At 44.7% G+C, this 18,768-nt stretch overlaps 1 protein-coding gene across 1 annotated transcript in view; it reads left to right on the top strand.

The window, feature by feature from the left end:
* Positions 1–2,108: 2,108 nt before the first annotated feature.
* The window catches only part of MTFMT (mitochondrial methionyl-tRNA formyltransferase), a gene marked incomplete at its 3' end in the record, with an annotated part of 54,158 nt that continues 37,498 nt past the window's right edge, over positions 2,109–18,768 (top strand). Inside the window, exons 1-4 of the mRNA XM_082255268.1 lie at positions 2,109–2,837; positions 3,953–4,165; positions 4,242–4,364; positions 9,890–9,992. Coding sequence (XP_082111394.1) covers positions 2,221–2,837; positions 3,953–4,165; positions 4,242–4,364; positions 9,890–9,992 — 1,056 coding nt within the window. The 5' untranslated portion in view covers positions 2,109–2,220. The remainder of the gene's footprint in view (positions 2,838–3,952; positions 4,166–4,241; positions 4,365–9,889; positions 9,993–18,768) is intronic.

Genomic DNA, 18,768 nt, shown 5'->3' with positions numbered 1-18,768 from the left:
AAAAAAAATTGCAATAAACGTATTTTGATTGGTTTGCGCAAAAGTCGCCCCTACGCCGTGCATCGGAGTCCCTGCTGACGAGTGGGGGCGGGAGTGCGCTGTTGGCGGCATGCGCTCGCCCCCTAGCTGCAGGCGCGACTGACGTATGCCTACGTTGGTTCACGCAGGTGGGCCGCCCTGCGGCAGTATAACTGCAGCGGGCGGTCGGGAAGTGGTTAAGTTGCTGATTTCCGCCATTACTAGTATAAAAAAAATATATATATCTTCAAACTACGGCCCTCCAGCTGTTGCAGAACTACACATCCCATGAGGCATTGGGAAACTCCGCCATTCACAGCCATGATTAGGCATGATGGGAATTGTAGTTCCTGAACAACTGGAGGGCCATAGTTTGAAGACTCCTTTCCTAAACGCTAAAACTTTTGCACAAACCAATCAAAATACAATTATTTTTTTTTTTTTTCTGTTTTTACCAAACATAAGTAGCGGAATACATATTGGCTATGAAGAATTATCATATTATCTATGAAGAATTTTTTTTTATTTTTTGTTGGATGTTTTGTTAACAGAAAGTAGAAAAAATTGTTTTTTTTTTCAAAATGTTCGGTCTTTTTTTTTTTATCGCTCAAAATAAAAAATAAAAAAAATGCAGAGGTCATCAAATACCGCCAAAAAAAGCTCTATCAAAAAAGGACATCAATTTTATTTGGGTCCAGCGTTGCACGACCGCGCAAATGTCAGTTGCCACTTGCTGACCAGCCGCCACCTATATACGTCGGCAGGCCAGCAGGTTCCCGCGAATTACCGTACCTGTACGGTGGTTTACGGGAGTGCTCCTGGGGGCACGCGCCCACTAGCCAGCGGGAAAGCCGATCCAAGGGGCCAGCAGCCGCGATTGCCGCCGGGGCACCCACAATCGCTCCCCGTGAAGAGAGAACGGCGGTCTGCTGTTGTAAACACAGCTGACCGTTGTTCTCTCAGGACTCAATGCAGCGCTCCTGTGTTCCTCCTATTTAGGAACACAGGTCTCTGTATTGATTTCACAAGCCCATCCCCCTCACAGTTAGAAAACACCCCCTAGGCTCACATATACCCTTTGATCACCCCTGGTGTTAACCCCTTCCCTGCCAGTGTCATTATTACAGTAACAGTGCATATTTTTAGCACTGATTACTGTAGTAATGTCACTGGTCCCCCCAAAAATGTCAGTTAGGGGTCTGATTTGTCCACTGCAATGTCGCAGTCCCACTAAAAATCGCAGATCGCCGCCATTACTAGTGAAATAAATAAAAATGACATCAATTTTTCCCCTAGTTTGTAGACACGATAACTTTTGCGCAAACCAATCAAAATACGCTTATTGGGATTTTTGTTTTTTTTTTTTACCAAAAATATGTAGCAGAATACAAATTGGCCTAAAATGATAAAAAACATTTTTATTTTTTATTTTTTTTTTATTGGGAATATTATAAAGCAGAAAGTGAAAAATATTGTTTTTTTTTCCAAATTGTCGTTATTTTTTTGTTTATAGCGCAAAAAATAAAATCGCACAAAAAAACAATTAAAATACGCTTTTTGGGATTTTTTTTTTTACCAAAAATATGTAGCAGAATACAAATTGGCCTAAAAGGATGAAAAAAATTTGATTTTTAATTTTTTATTTATTGGGAATATTATATAGCAGAAAATAAAAAATATATATATTTTTTTCCAAATTGTGGCTCTTTTTTTGTTTATAGCGCAAAAAATAAAAATCGCACAGGTGATCAAATACAACCAAAAGAAAGCTCTGTTTGTGGGAAAAAAAAGATGTTAATTTTATTTGGGTACAGCGTCGCATGACCGCGCAATTGTCCGTTAAAATAACGGAGTGCCGAATCACAAAAAATGGCCTGGGTAAATCTTCCAGGAGGTCCAGTGCTTAAAACTACATTTGTATACCAACACCAGTGAAAAATAAATACAGTAATTCTTTCATTGTTGATGTCTTCTTGTCAGTAGATGACACAGAAAACAGACATTTCTATGAGCAGGGCTCCCAGCATTAGCTGCTCCAGTGCCCCGCTAGGAACCTTCCCTCTCTCTCTTTGTTTCCGGCGGAACGTTTTGGGGAGCGCACCAGTTTCAAAGATGGCGGCGCCCACAGAACAGCACGGCGGTGAAGGTTGCGGAAGTAGATGAAGCCGGTGTGGCCTCCTGTGGGGGTGTTAATGAAGTACTATGGGCCTGTATATCCCATACTGGAGGGGGCTGTGCCGGACCAAGGCCGTGTGGCCCTCCCGGGTGTGGGGAGCCTCCTATGTGACAGGCGAGAGGGAGGGGGAGGACATTGTGGAGGGGACAGGGTGTCATGGCTGTCACCAGGATATGTCCTGGAGGGGGACATATAAAGAATGCATTTATCCCAAAATCTACAGAGACAAGGGGGGCCCTGAGAGAGGACTGGGGGGCCCTGTCCTCCATGGACACCCTGTATACAGATCAGGGACAGGTCTGTGTGATAGAAGTGGGAAGACATTATCAGCTGAACACAGATCAATTCATTCTGGGGGACAGACATTATCAGCCAATCACAGATCCCTTCATTCTGGGGGACAGACATTATCAGCCAATCACAGATCCTTTCATTCTGGGGGACAGACATTATCAGCCAATCACAGATCCCTTCACTCTGGGGGACAGACATTATCAGCCAATCACAGATCCCTTCACTCTGGGGGACAGACATTATCAGCCGATGGCGGTTGCACACACAGATCTGGCCCTCCTTGGAACGTCGTCTTCTTCGGGACGGATGACTTTGCATTGGAGTCTCTGAAGATCCTCCATAGATACAGGTGACTGAGATAACTATAATTAAAAAATAAATATATATATATATATATACACTCTATATTACCAAAAGTATTCATACCCCATGCCTTTACACACACATGAACTGTAATGGCATCCCAATCTTAGTCCGTAGGGTTCAATATTGGTTTGGCCCACCCTTTGCAGCTATAACAGCTTCAACTCTACTGGGAAGGCTGTTCACAAGGTTTAGGAGTGTGTCTATGGGAATGTTTGACCGTTCTTCCAGAAGCGCATTCGTGAGGTCAGGCACTGATGTTGGATGAGAAGGCCTCGCTCGCACTCTAATTCATCCCAAAGGTGTCCTATCGGGTTGAGGTCAGGACTCTGTGCAGGCCAGTCAAGTTCCTCCACCCCAAACTCGCTCATCCATGTCTTTATGGATTTTGCTTTGCCCACTGGTCCAAATCATTTGGTGGAGGGGGGGTTATAGTGTGGGGTTGTTTTTCAGGGGTCCCTTAGTTCCAGTGAAGGGAACTCACTCATCCGTGTCTTTATGGGCCTTGCTTTGTGCTGGTGTGCAGTCATGTTGGAACAGGAAGGGACCATCCCCAAACTCCTCCCACAAAGTTGGGAGCATGAAATTATCCAAAATGTCTTGGTATGCTGACGCCTTAAGAGTTCCCTTCACTGGAACCAAGAGGCCAAGCCCAATCCCACACCATAATCCCCCCCTCCACCAAATGATTTGGACCAGTGCACAAAGCAAGGTCCATAAAGACATGGATGAGCGAGTTTGGGGTGGAGGAACTTGACCTCCTGACCTCAACCCCATAGAACATCTTTGGGATGAATTAGAGTGGAGACTGCGAGCCAGGCCTTCTCTACCAACATCAGTGCCTGACCTCACAAATGCGCTTCTGGAAGAACGGTCAAACATTCCCATAGACACACTCCTAAACCTTGTGGACAGCCTTCCCAGAAGAGTTGAAGCTGTTATAGCTGCAAAGGGTGGGCCGACTCAATATTGAACCCTACGGACTAAGACTGGGATGCCATTAAAGTTCATGTGAATGTAAAGGCCGGCGTCCCAATACTTTTGACATTATAGTGTATATTGAGTCTAATTTTCACCTTCTATTCTCTTCTATTGACAAAGCAGTAGGACAGGAGAGGCTCTCGTTGGAAGACTGGAGGTGGTTTCTCTGCCGTCTTTATTGCCGAAAGGATTTCCGGTGACAAATTACGCCGATGACCAGGGGCTCCCCATACACCAGTGGCCTGACACGGGGCAGTGTGAGGAGTTCCATGTGGGAGTGGTGGCTTCGTTTGGACGACTCCTCAGTGAGGACCTCATTTTAAAGTTCCCTTAGTAGGTAAAATCCAGTGTTTGATTCGGGTACCCCGTGTGTCTGAGGCTGTGCTGACCTTTCTGTTTTTTTATACAGTGGGATCTTAAACGTTCACCCGAGTCTCCTTCCCCGGTGGAGAGGACCGGCTCCTATAATCCACACCGTGCTTAACGGGGATGAGAAAACTGGAGTCACAATCATGCAGATCAGACCAAAGAGGTACGGCAATATTCATCTCTGTGTAGAAGGAATGTTTCTCCTTTAACCACTTCTGGACCGGAAGATTTCCCCCCTTAACCACTTTACCCTCCGCTCACTGAGCTGCTACTGCGGCAAAGCGGTTCGTTATCGTCCAGCGACGTAGACCTACATCGCTGGACTCCTCCCCTTGTGGGCGGCGCGCGCACGCTGTATTCAGTCACATCGGGAGTGGGGCCAGGGGAGGAGAGGCGGTGATCACCGCCGCTCTTCCCCTATCGTCGAGGAATCGAGTGTGGAGATCCGCCTGCTTGAGTAAACAAAGCGGGCGGATCTCCTAATGGCACTTTTCCACTGCAAGTACCGGCTCGGCTCTACTTGGCCCGGTTTGCTTTTCCACTGCTGTACCGCATGGTATAGTGTCGGAACGGTTCGGTACGGTACGGTATGGTTTGCTTTTCCACTAAAGTAGTACTAAAGTTAAGTGGTTGGGATAACAACGGGGTGGGTGGGATTCTCTGACCAATCAGTGGCTAGTAGTGACTGCATGCAAAGGATTGTGGGATATGGTACCGGGTATGGTACCTGTTGGAACCACAATCGAGTAGGTACTGTTTTTTCAGAGCCGTACCGTTCGGTTCCATGCAGTGGAAAAGCAAACCTATACCGTACCGTACCGACACTATACCATGCGGTACCAGCAGTGGAAAAGCACAAAAGCGCGCCGAACCGGTACGGTTCTATGCAGTGGAAAAGCGCCAGTGACAGACAGTGACAGATTGCAGGGTTCAGCATAGCTCAACCTGCGATCTGTCCCAGTGTCACACAATCCCCTCCCCCCACACACATCAGTAAGCACCAGGCATACATTACCCCTCCCTCTCCAATAAAATTAACCCCTCCCTCTCCAATAAAATTAACCCCTTCCCTGCCAGTGTCATTTTTACAGTAACAGTGCATATTTATAGCACTGATTACTGTAGTAATGTCACTGGTAGCCCCAAAAGTGTCAAAAATGTCAGTCAGGGGTCCGGTCTGTCCGCCGCAATGTCGCAGTCCCACACAAAAAATTCGCAAATCGCCGCCATTACTCGTTAAAAAAAAAAAAAAAAAATGACAAAAATCTTTCCCTTAGTTACTAAACGCAATAACTTTTGCACAAACCAATCAAAATACGCTTATTGCGATTTTTTTTTTTTTTTTTTTTTTTTTTTTTTACCAAAAATATGTAGCAGAAAACAAATTGGCCAAAAATGATAAAAATTTTTGATTTTTACATTTTTTTTGGGGAGAATTTCATATAAAAAAATGTGAAAAATATTGTTATTTTTTCAAATTTTTTGCACTTTTTTGTTTATAGCGCGAAAAGTAAAAATCGCACAGGTGATCAAATACCACCAAAAGAAAGCTCTGTTTGTGGGAAAAAAAGGACGTCAATTTAATTTGGGTACAGCGTCGCAAGACCGCGCAATTGTCCGTTAAAGTAACGCAGTGCCGAATCGCAAAATATGGCCTGGTCAGGAATGGGGTAAAATCTTCCGGTCTTAAAGCGGTTAAAAAAACGCTCATTGAGAATTTTTTTTGTCAAAGACATGTAGCTAAATACATTTTAGCCTAAATATTTGACAAAAATTTAATATATTGGATATTTTTTAACTGTCAAAGTAGAAAAATATTGTTATTTTTTAAAAATTGTCGCATTTTTTTATTAATATTGCAAAAAGGACGTAAAATTAGTTTGGGTACAGCGTTGCATGACTGCGCAATTGTCAGTTAAAGTCGCACAGTGCCGAATCGCAAAAAGTGGCCCAGACGTAAGACAGCAAAATCCTCCGGTGGTAAAGTGGTTAAAGACCAGGCCATTTTTTGCGATTCGGCACTGCGTTATTTTAACTGAAAATTGCGACGCTGTACCTAAATAAAATTGATGTCCTTCCCCCCCCCCCCTTTCTTTTGATGGTATTTGATCACCTGTGCGACTTTTTTTTTTTTTTTTTTTTTTTTGCGATATAAACAAAAAAAGAGCGACAATTCTGAAAGAAAAAAAAATATTTTTTACATTCTGCTATATAACATTCTCCAAAAAAAATAAAATAAAAAATCAAAATTTTTCATCATTTTAGGCCAATTTGAATTCTGCTACATATTTTTGGTAAAAAAAGATCCCAATAAGCTTATTTTGATTGGTTTGCGCAAAAGTTATTGCGTCTACTAACTAGGGGAAAGATTTGTCTTTTTTTTTTTTTTTTTTTTACTAGTAATGGCGGCGATCTGCTATTTTTTGCGGGACTGCGACATTGTGGCTGACAGATCGGACCCCTAACTGACATTTTTTACACTTTTGGGGGTACCAGTGACATTACTACAGTAATCAGTGCTATAAATATGCACTGCTACTGTAATAATGACACTGGCAGGGAAGGGGTTAACTCAGGGGCGATCGAAGGATTAAACGTGAGCCTAGGAGGTGTTTTCTAACTGTGGGGGGATGGGCTTGTGAAATCAACACAGAGACGTGTGATCCTAAATAGGAGGAACACAAGAGCTCTGTGTTCATTACAGAGAGAACAACGGTCTGCTGAGTTTACAACAGCAGACCGCCGTTTTCCCTTCACGGGGATCGATCGCGGGTGCCTGGCAGCAATTGCGGCCTGCCGGCCCGTAGATTGGCTTCACCCGCTGGCAAGTGGGCACATGCGCCCCCAGGATCGCTTCCGCGAACCGCCGTACACCACGCACCACCTAATACTTGGCATGAGAGCTGAGGCTTTCCTGGGACTCTCATTGGCTTCCACTGCTGTCAGTCACAGCCAGTGAAGAGAGAGTGGGATTGAACCATGCTCTGTGTGTCCCATACACGCAGAGGCAGCTCAGGAGTGAGCACGCACGAGTGTCCCCAGAGCAAGCAGCCTTCTCCCGGGGGCACTTGACAAGGGGGAGGGGCCAGAAGCACTTGCGAGGGATGCAGGAAGTGGGAGATCAGGACTGGTCTGTGGAAAACTATTACACAGAGCAGGTAAGTATGATGTGTGTATTAACCACTTGCCGACCGCCCACCGCACAGATACTGCGGCAGGCTGGCTCGGCTGCGCAAACCAATGTATGGGTGTGTCAGAACACGGGAGTGCTCCTGAGCACGCACGACCCACTAGGCAGCAGGGATGCCGATCCACGGGGGGTGGCAGCCGTGATTGCCGCAGGGCGCCCGCAATCTCTCCCTGCTGAGAGAGAACGGTCAGCTGCAGTAAACACAGCAGACCGTTGTCTCTCTGAAATGATCACAGAGCGCCTGTGATCCTTCTATATAGGATCACAGGTTCTCTGTGTACATTTTGACAAGTCCCTCCCCCGTACAGTTAGAAAACACCCTCTAGGCTCACACTTAACTTGGATCACCCCTGAGTTAACCCCTTCCCTGCCAGTGTTATTAGTACAGTAACCGTGCATATTTTTAGCACTGATTACTGTAGTAATGTCACTGGTCCCCCCAAAAGTGTCAAAAAATGTCAGTAATGCCCCATACACACGTGCAGATTATCTGCAGACTTTTGTCTGCAGACTTACCTTTTCTATGTAGTGCAAGGGCCTGCCGGATTGCATACAAATTGAAAGTGTTCAGGTTTGACCTCATATTATATGGTTTTGGTAAGTCTGCAGACAAAAGTCTGCAGATAATCTGCACGTGTGTATGGGGCATTAGGGGTCCGATCTGTCTGCCGCAATGTCAATGTCGATCCTCCAGATCAGTGGTCCTCAACCCTGGCCTACAGGGCCCACTAACAGGCCAGATTTGCAAGATAACAGAAATACATCACAGGTAATATCATTTGCTGCTCAGTGATTGCAGTATTCTAGTCTGCATCTCCCCAAGGTAATACTTAAAATCTGGCCTGTTAGTGTGCTCTGAGGACCGGAGTTGAGGACCACTGCTCCAGACGGATGGAAAATAGGGTTTCCGTCTGGATTTCAGGGACAGGATCGGATCGGATAGCAGCGAGTGTCAGAGGACATGTCACCGCTAACATCCGCCGCTCCATAGAGGTGCATGGAGCATCCGATCCGGTCCGCCTGAAATATTGACAGGGACCTGATTGGAAAGCCTGTGTGAAAGGGGTTAATTCTTACCATTAGAGATAATCTCTCTGACATAACTCATACACCACACATTCTTACTGCACTCAGTCTACCATGGGGGGTTGGGCTAAGGCTGGCCATACATGTTCAATTTTCTATTAGAGTTACCAAAAACCATATAATATGAGGTCAAAACTAAACAACACTTTCAATTTTATCCAGTTAGGCCGGCCTTTGTACTACATAAAGGTAAATCTAAAGAAAATTGTATAACCACTTGCCGAACGCTGCAAGTACATATACTGCGGCGGTCGGCCCCTCACAGGCAAAGAGACGTACCGGTACATCACTAGCCTGTGAGGCTCTGGGGAGCGAGCGAGCGCGCGCTGCCAGAGGCGCGCTCCCGCTCGGTCACGGAACCCCCCTGCGTGTGTGCCCGGCTGGGCACTCACGATCGTCCGTGACAGCGGGAGAAAGGCATTCTGTCATTCTCCCCTGTGTAGGAATAGTGATCATACGGTTCTACTATGTAGGACCGTTGATCATTGTTCCTACGCCTCAAGCCACAGCCAATCACAGTTAGAAACACGCCCCTAGGGACTCACTTAACCCCTCCCTCTCAAAAAAGTTAACCCCTTCACTTCCAGTGTCATTTTACAGTAACAGTGCATATATATAGCACTGATTACTGTAGAAATGTCACTGGTAACCCCAAAAGTGTCAAAAATGTCAGTCAAGGGTCCGATCTGTCCGCCGCAATGTCGCAGTCCCGCAAAAAAAATCGCAGATCGCCACCATTACACATTAAAAAAAAAAAAACAACAAAAATGACAAAAACCTTTCCCTTATTAAACACAATAACTTTTGCGCAAACCAATCAAAATCCGCTTTTTGCGATTTTTTTTTTTTTTTTTTTTTTTTTTTTTTTTTTTTTTACCAAACATAGGTAGCATAAAGCAAATTGGCCGAAAATGTCAAAAAATTTTGATTTTTACATTTTTTGGGGGGAATTTCATATAAAAAAATGTGAAAAATGTTGTTATTTTTGCAAAATTGTCGCTCTTTTTTTGTCTATAGCGCATGATCAAAAAATCGCACAGGTGATCAAATACCACCAAAAGAAAGCTCTGTTTGTGGGAAAAAAAAGGACATCAATTTCGTTTAGGTACAGCGTCGCACGACTGCACAATTGTCTGTTAAAGTCACGCAGTGCCGAATCGCAAAATACCCCCTGGTCAGTAAGGGGGTAAACTCTTCCAGGGCTTAAGTGGTTAATGTATGGCCAGCCTCAGTAATGATGGCTAGATCAAAGGACATACAGCCATTGGTAATAGAAACCGCAGGCGAGAACTCTGATTTGTATTTTCAGAGCCGCTCCGTGTTCTCTCCAGTTTTCATAAATTAGACCCATTGTATGTTTTATTGGGTGGAATTCTGTTTGATGGGATTTCTATGTATTTGTTCCTCTTTAGGTTCGATGTTGGCCCTATAGTGATGCAGAAGACATTCCCTGTTCCTCCTATGTGCACTTCTAAGGAGCTGCAAGCAGTGCTGTCTAAACACGGAGCTGAAATGGTAAGGAGCAGCCGGCCTCTAGTGGGGTAGACAGTCTGTATGAAGGGGGCAGAAGTCCCAAGATCAGATCCCAACAACAGATTAGAAGAATGGATTGTGATCAAAACCGGTGCGCCCCCATCCCTACACTACACAATCCTTTTTTCCCCCATTTTACTGTATGAAGCACGTCCCTAAACAGAACATTTCTATAATGCACATAACAATTCATATATAGAAAAAAATAGCAACAATTCTGAAAAAAAAATAAATATTTCATACTTTCTGCTATAAAACATTCCCAATAAAAAAAAAAAAAAAAAAAATAAAAATCAATTTGGGCCAATATGTATTCTGCTACATAAAAAAATCCCTATAAGCGTATATTGATTGGTTTGCGCAAAAGTTATCACGTCTACAAACTAGGGGAAATATTTATGTCATTTTTATTCATTTTTTCACTAGTAATGGCAGCGATTTTTAGTGGAACTGCGACATTGTGGCAGACAGATCAGAGATTACTGACTCTTTTGACGTTTTTTGGGGGGGACCAGTGACATTACTACAGTAATCAGTGCTAAAAATATGCACTGTTACTTCTTTTGGTGGTATTTGATCACCTGTGAGATTTTTTTTTTTTTTTTGTATATGTAACAACAAATATTTTTTACATGTATAAACAAAATATATAAAATGGGGTGTAATTCTCACGCTGTCCTGTAGGGTGAATGAACAATGTATACCCTCAATGCCGCAGGTACTGTTGCTGTTAACTGGTTGCCGTATATAGTCGTGCGGCGGTCAGCCCCGGCCAGGCTAAGTGACGTGTGTATATATATATATATATATGTCACTAGCCTGTCACTTGCTTGTGAGCCAATAGCGGACAAGTGCGCGCCCGCGGAGGCGCGCTCCCACCCCAGCTCGTTCCCTAGCAAGTCCGTGTGTGTGACCGGCGGACCCGATGTCCGCCGGTCACTCACGATCATTTGCCGTGAAGGGAGAAAGGCAGGTGGCTAATGTAAACAAGCCGCCTGTCATTCTCCCCTGTGTAAGAATGGTGATCATATGGTTCTACTATGTAGGACCGTTGATCACTGTTCCTACACCAGTAGCCATGTCCAATCACCGTTAAAAGCACGCCCCTAGGGACACACTTAACCCCTCCTTCCCCAATAAAGTTAACCCCTTCCCTGCCAGTGTCATTTTGCAGTAACAGTGCATATGTATAGCACTGATTACTGCAGTAATGTCACTGGTAACCCCAAAAATGTCAGTCAAGGGTCCGATCTGTCCGCCGCAATGTCGCAGTACCGCAAAAAAAATCGCAGATCGCCGCCATTACGCGTAAAAAAAAAAAACAACAAAAATGACAAAAATCTTTCCCTTAGTAAACGCAATAACTTTTGCGCAAACCAATCAAAATACGCTTTTTTTTTTTTTTATTTTTTTTATACCAAACATATGTAGCATTAAACAAATTGGCCGAAAATGTTAAAAAATTTTGATTTTTACATTTTTTTTTTTTTGGGAATTTCATATAAAAAAATGTGAAAAATATTGTTATTTTTGCAAAATTGACGCTCTTTTTTTGTTTATAGCGCAAAAAGTAAAAATCGCACAGGTGATCAAATACCACCAAAAGAAAGCTCTGTTTGTGGGAAAAAAGGACGTCAAATTCGTTTAGGTACAGCGTTGCACGACCGCGCAATTGTCCATTAAAGTCACGCAGTAAAAAATCGCAGAAAAACCCCCTGGTCAGGAAGGGGGGAAAATCTTCCGGGGCTTAAGTGGTTAACATGTATAAATAAAATATATGAAATGGGGTGTAATTCTCGCGCTGTCCTGTAGGGTGAATGAACAATATATACCCTCAATGCCGCAGGTACTGTTGCTGTTAACCACACAGTAAGATACACAAAACTGGGGAGCGGGGGGGGGGGGGGGGGAGTACCGCACTTCAAAGGTTGTGTATATTGTAAAGTGACTAAGTGATGAAAGAATAAAAAAAAAAATCATTCAAATAGTGTATAAATATTCCATATAATCAAACAAATAAAGCATTAGTGTTGTTAAATGTGTAAAATCAAAATAAACATGTATTATACATAAAATGTATACAAATATATAAATCTGTCCCAATAACAAAAGGTGCTTATGGTGATAAATGATATAATAATATTGGTGATAAACTCAAAAAGTGCTCTGTGCTTAATTAGTGTCTTCTTCTAAAACTGTATATCACTCAATGACAATAGTGATATGAATGTCTCTATACATCACACTATGCAATCAATAGTGATCAGATGCTTGCATGCATCTTAAAGTGCTCAAGTGTCCCAAATAGTGGCAATTAATCTTCCTCTTCTGTGTTTAAAAGAAATATTCTTCCACCTATACACTCAGTGCATACGGGTGCTCTTCGGTGCTCGTGACCCTTAGGTGTGCTAAATGCTCACCTCCATGTCTCAAAAAGTATGCCTTTGAGATCTATCAGAGGGTACACTGCCTTCTCCTCTCCTCCTCTGGATATAGATGTTAAATACAGGGGATAGTGGTGGCTGATAGTATAATCCTTCTTAATGAGAACCCCTGAAGAAGTGAGGTGTGGTCATGACGTAACGCGTAGGGCAGAGCACCGGAAGTGACGTAGCGGAGATTGGGAAGAATCAGTCCCGCATCGGAGAAAGCGCATTTGTTAGCGGTTTTATGTGAGTGGAAACAATTTGTTTGCTTTATTAAATAAGTTTGACAATACTTCACTATATTGGCCCCTTTATTTCTGAGATCCGAGGCATCACCAGAGACCTCATAAGCGGGCCCTCATTAAGAAGGATTGTACTATCATAAATAAAGGGGCCAATATAGTGAAGTATTGTCAAACTTATTTAATAAAGTAAATTGTTTCCACTCACATAAAACTGCTAACAAATGCGCTTTCTCCGATGCGGGACTGATTCTTCCCGTTCTCCGCTACGTCACTTCCGGTGCTCTGCCCTACGCGTTACGTCACGACCACACGTCACTTCTTCAGGGGTTCTCATTAAGAAGGATTATACTATCAGCCACCACTATCCCCTGTATTTAACATCTATATCCAGAGGAGGAGAGGAGAAGGCAGGGTACCCCCTGATAGATCTCAAAGGCATACTTTTTGAGACATGGAGGTGAGCATTTAGCACACCTAAGGGTCACGAGCACCGAAGAGCACCCGTATGCACTGAGTGTATAGGTGGAAGAATATTTTGTTTAAACACAGAAGAGGAAGATTAATTGCCACTATTTGGGACACTTGAGCACTTTAAGATGCATGCAAGCATCTGATCACTATTGATTGCATAGTGTGATGTATAGAGACATTCATATCACTATTGTCATTGAGTGATATACAGTTTTAGAAGAAGACACTTAATTAAGCACAGAGCACTTTTTGAGTTTATCACCAATATTATTATATCATTTATCACCATAAGCACCTTTTGTTATTGGGACAGATTTATATATTTGTATATATTTTATGTATAATACATGTTTATTTTGATTTTACACATTTAACAACACTAAGAGCCGGTTCGCACTGCCGCGACCACTAAAGTCGCCTCATAAGGGGCGACTTCTAGCGCAACTTTTAGCGCGATTTCGGTGCGACTTAACGCGAGACGACTTTGTAGGACTTTGTATTTGGCCAATCAGAATATGATGTGTTGTGACCTAATTTCCATTTTCTTTTTTTTTTGCTGGCATTTATCGGGCATTTTTTGGTCGTCTTTGGAGGCAGGCATGTCTTTAGTGTCTGGGGGGTCTAAAAAGTGACCCTGTGAAGTTTCATCTCTGTAGCATGTCCAGAACCAGAAAAAAAAGCATTTTTCTTATAATTTTTTATGAGCACATGAATATGGCTTCTCTCCACCTGGGTGTTTTTCTTGCAGGCATTTATTGGGCATTTTTGGAGGCAGCCATGACTTTTTTTGGATTAGTGTCTGGGGGGGTCTAAAAAGTATCCCTGTGAAGTTTCAGCTCTGTAGCATGTCCAGAACCAGAAAAAAACATTTTTCTTATAATTATTAATACAGCAGTGTGGCGGCTTCTCTACACCTTGCATTTTTTATTGCTGGCATTTATCGGGCATTTTTTTGGCGTCTCTGGAGGCAGGCATGACTTTTTTGGATTTAGTGTCTGGGGTGCCAAAAAAGTGTCCCTGTGAAGTTTCATCTCTATAGCATGTCCAGAACCAGAAAAAAAAAAAGCATTTTTCTTATAATTATTAATACAGCAGTGTGGGTTCAGTGGGTTCAGTGTGGGTTCTGGACATGCTACAGAGCTGAAACTTCACATGGACACTTTTTTTGACCCCCCCCCCCAGACACTAAATCCAAAAAAAGTCATGCCTGCCTCAAAAAATGCCTGCAAGAAAAAAAGCCAGGTGGAGAGAAGCCGTATTCATGTTCTAATAAAAATTATAAGAAAAATGATAATTTTTTTGGGGTTCTGGACATGCTACAGAGCTGAAACTCCACAGGGACACTTTTTAGACCCCCCAAATACTAACCCAAAAAAGTCATGCCTGCCTCCAAAAATGCCCAATAAATGCCTGCAAGAAAAACGGCCAGGTGGACAGAAGACATATTCATGTTTTAATAAAAATTCTAAGAAAAATGCTCTTTTCTCTATCGCTCATTGACAGACGTAGTCTTCTTGATTCTCAAGAGCTGGGTTATGTTGTCTCCGCAGGAGTAGGACTAGGCAGAAAGACAAAACGTTCTGGCTCCACCTTAGGGGCAGTCCCTGAGGGTATATCCTCCCTCTCTCTGCTACAGGGAATCAGTTTTTTTCTGTCTAGTCAGGAGTAAGGACCTAAGTTCCTTGCTGGGATCTTTTGGTCCTGGCAAGACTTTTTTCTTTAGAAAAAGACATTTTTTAGGTAGTTTCTCCAGTGTTTTTCCTGTGAGATCTTCAAGCAAAAATGCCGGACTGGGCGACACTTGTGGTCACCCCAGCCGGCCTACGAGCGCGCGCAGACCATGGCATTGCGCTTGGTCGGCCGCGACACATTCAAGTAAGTATGCGGGGCCGGGCGACGGGCTGGATGTTGAGATCCAGTGGTCACCCCGGTTTCTGCCTACGAGCGCGTGCAGACCAGAGCTCCGCGCTGGGTCGGCCGCGACGGAGTCCCAGTGGAGGGACTGACCTTGCGAGTTAAAAGTCTCGCTTGGACGCCAGGAAGTCGAGGCTTCCGGAGTGGTCCACAACCCCCCACCCCGGTGGAGAGGGTATTGTGAAGAGAGGGTGCCTGTCGGTTCGGTATGGTGAGTAAACGTTCCCTTTTTTTCTTTCCTCGTTATGAGGCAGTATGAATTATGGGCCCCTCCATACATGGTCAGTATATATCTGACACTAAAGTCCCCCTTGTAAATACAGTATGTGTTTGTGGGAAGTGGACTTGGTTTGAGAGCTAACACTCTACCCAGCAGACTGTAGCATTACAGCAGACATAGGAGGTATAATCCTACCTTATTTGTAGTGTATCTCCTGTAGATCAATAAATCGCCACTCAGCAGAGATGCAGGTGGATGTGCTGGGAAAAACGATTTCGGCGGTCCGCCGCCATTTTGCCGTAGACCAGGTGCATGCCTGTCCTCAGGTCACGCCGGCCGCCATGTTTTTGGAGTCTAATGTCTCCTGTATGGGGGCGGCCATGTTTCATGAGCCCAGCTACCTCGTGGAGAGCTGGGAACGCCGGAAGGCGTACACAGGGGGCGGAGTCACGTCCTTCTACCCGGGAAAAAGCAACAGCTCCTTCCAGTCTGTAAAAGACAGACGCTGACTGCAGTTGGTTGGAAACTTCACTGCATCGGTTGGTGAGCCTTGGGGGTCCCTCTCTCTCTCTGTGGGATCGAGAAGCAGGTACTCTGAGGGGCGCTATTGCGCTAGGGGGAGACACATAAAAAAAAAAAAAAAAAATTGAAAAAAAAAAAAAAAAAAAAAAAAGGTTTTTTTTTGTGTTTTTCCTGCAAAGGTGTCCTGAATTAACATGGACCCTGCCACTCATGTATCTCCACCGGATCCCCTCGAGGGGTCTGCAGGATCCTCCAGCACCCCACTGACGATTGAATCATTGTCAGCTATTATGGAAACTTTTGTGTCCCGGGTGGAAGTGGCTTGTCAGGGACAAGTAAGGGACCCCCGCCTAACCCCTTATTATCTGAAACCTCGGATTCAGACTCTGAGCCTATTTCTGCAGTTGCAGGTACTTCATCTGGGATTGGTGTCTCGTGTACTGTCTCTTCAGACAGTTGTTTCGGCATCAGCCATAGCCAAAGAGGAAGCGTTGGTAAACGCACTCATTGTATCTGTTCAAGAAACCTTAACATTACAGGGTATTCCGTCAGAAATAGCTGAAACTGAAATCCCTTTTGGGACTAAAAAACGCATCAAAGTGGCGAAGGTTTTTCCATTGCCCAAATGTTTTGGCAATCCAATCAAAGAAGAATGGAGTCTGCCAAAACGCACTTCTACTATTTCTAAACGCATTAACAGGCGTTATCCGTTTGAGGAAACCCTCATTAAGAAATGGACAGAACCACCTGTGGTGGATTCACCAATTGCTAGATTGAATAAAGCCACGGTTATTCCTCTAGAAGACGCTCCGTCTTTTAAAGATCCAGTGGATCGCAAGATAGAAGCTATGTCTCGCACCATGTTTACCTTGATTGGATCAGCTTTCAGACCAATAATTGCTATTGGTCTGGTTTCGCAGGCTGTAACTGTATGGACCAAGTGGTTGCGCCGGGACTTAGAAGAGGTCCCTCAGGCGGTATCAGATTTGTTGGAACAAATGATACAGGGGTTACAGTTTGTGTGTGATGCGGCGTTAGACGCCACTTCATTATTGGCGCGAGCATCTGTCTCAGTGGTGGTTCTCAGGCGTACACTGTGGCTAAAAGGTTGGTTAGCCGACCAAGGTTCCAAAAAAGCATTGGCTAATATCCCCTTTTTAGGAGAGCGTCTATTTGGAGCCAACTTAGATGAGATCATTAAGGATCTCACGGGTGGAAAGAGCACCTTTTTACCTCAAAATGCTAAGGGTAAAGGAACTTGTCAAAGACGAGGGCCTTCTTTTTCTGCTCACAAAAAAGTTTTTTCGTCCCGCGGGTGAAAAAATTAAGTCCTCCAAAGCTCCTTCAGGAGGCTTCAGGGGACGTTGGTCGGGCAAGCAAAAGCCCGCCCCCTCCAGACCTGAAGATAAATCGTCCAAAGCCTGAAGGTGCGCCCCCACCCATAATTGGGGTGGGGGGACGTCTTCGCCGGTTCCCGGATCCATGGCTTTCCAGAATCCCGGACAAGTGGGTTTGCGAAGTCATAAGGTCAGGGTACAAGATCGAGTTTCGATCTCTCCCACCGGCACGATTCTTCCCTTCCAATATCCGACTATCCCCGGATCGTTTAGAAGATCTGCGGAGAGCAGTCACGGATTTACTACAACAAGGAGTGGTAGTCCACGTTCCTTGGACAGAACGTTTTCAAGGGTTTTATTCAAACCTATTTACAATACCCAGGAAAGAGGGCAAAGTGCGTCCAATTCTGGACTTAAGGGCACTCAATTCCTTTCTCGACATAAGGAAATTCAAGATGGAATCCATTCGCACAGTAGCAGCCTTCCTGCATCCAGGGGATGTCCTAGCGTCCATAGACATCAAGGACGCATATCTTCACATTCCCATGTTCGCAGGACATCAGCGGTTTCTACGCTTTTCCGTAGAAGAGAACCACTATCAGTTTGTGGCGTTACCTTTCGGTCTCGCCACGGCTCCTCGGGTCTTCACGAAGGTGTTGGCCCCAATGTTGGCACTACTGCGCCAAAGAGGCATATCGATTCTAGGTTACCTAGACGATCTCCTGCTTCATGCAGAGTCTCCTCAGACCCTGCTACAAAACATAGAAATTACTATAATTTCTTTACAGGAATTCGGGTGGCTGGTGAACCAGCAAAAGTCATTTCTGGTTCCCACCCAGAGGCTCGAATATCTGGGTCTAATTCTAGACACAGTCAGGTCAAGAGTTTTCCTTCCGGTAGGGAAACTCCGGAAGATTCAATCAGCAGTCCAGTTGTTACTATCCAACAGCTGGTCTTCCCTTCGGACTTGCATGAGGGTTCTGGGGTTGATGGTGGCTTCCTTCGAAGCAGTCCCATTTGCCCAGTCCCATACCCGAATTCTTCAGCAAGAGATTCTTCTCAGATGGAATCGGAATCCGGAATCCCTGGACAATCAGATCCGATTGAGCAAACAGACCAGAGAGTCTCTGGTCTGGTGGCTTCGGTCTCCGATGCTCAGCCAGGGAAAGTCATTTCTGCCAATATATTGGACGATAGTGACCACGGATGCCAGTCTATCCGGATGGGGAGGAATTCTCGGTCAGTTATCTGTCCAGGGACTTTGGGCCCCGGAAGAATCCAGGTTGCCGATTAAATGTATTGGAACTGAGAGCGATCAGACTTTGTCTGATTCACTGGACCGAGCAGCTCCAGGGCAGCCCGGTTCGGATCCAGTTGGACAACGCCACGGCCGTGGCTTATGTCAATCACCAGGGGGCACCAAGAGTGTCCGAGCGGCCAAAGAAGTGGCATTCTTCGCTGGGCGGAACGATTTGTTCCAGCTATCTCTGCGGTGTTCATTCCGGGGGTGGAAAATTGGCAGGCAGATTATCTCAGCCGTCAGACTCCGGATCAGGGGGAATGGTCCCTCCATCCAGAAGTTTTCCACCAGTTGTGCCTACGTTGGGGCACCCGGATGTGGAT

The sequence above is a fragment of the Pelophylax lessonae genome, assembly GCF_965119305.1.
Source record: "Pelophylax lessonae genome assembly, chromosome: 4".
NCBI classification, from domain to species: domain Eukaryota; kingdom Metazoa; phylum Chordata; class Amphibia; order Anura; family Ranidae; genus Pelophylax; species Pelophylax lessonae.
This window is presented reverse-complemented; position numbering and strand designations above follow the sequence as displayed.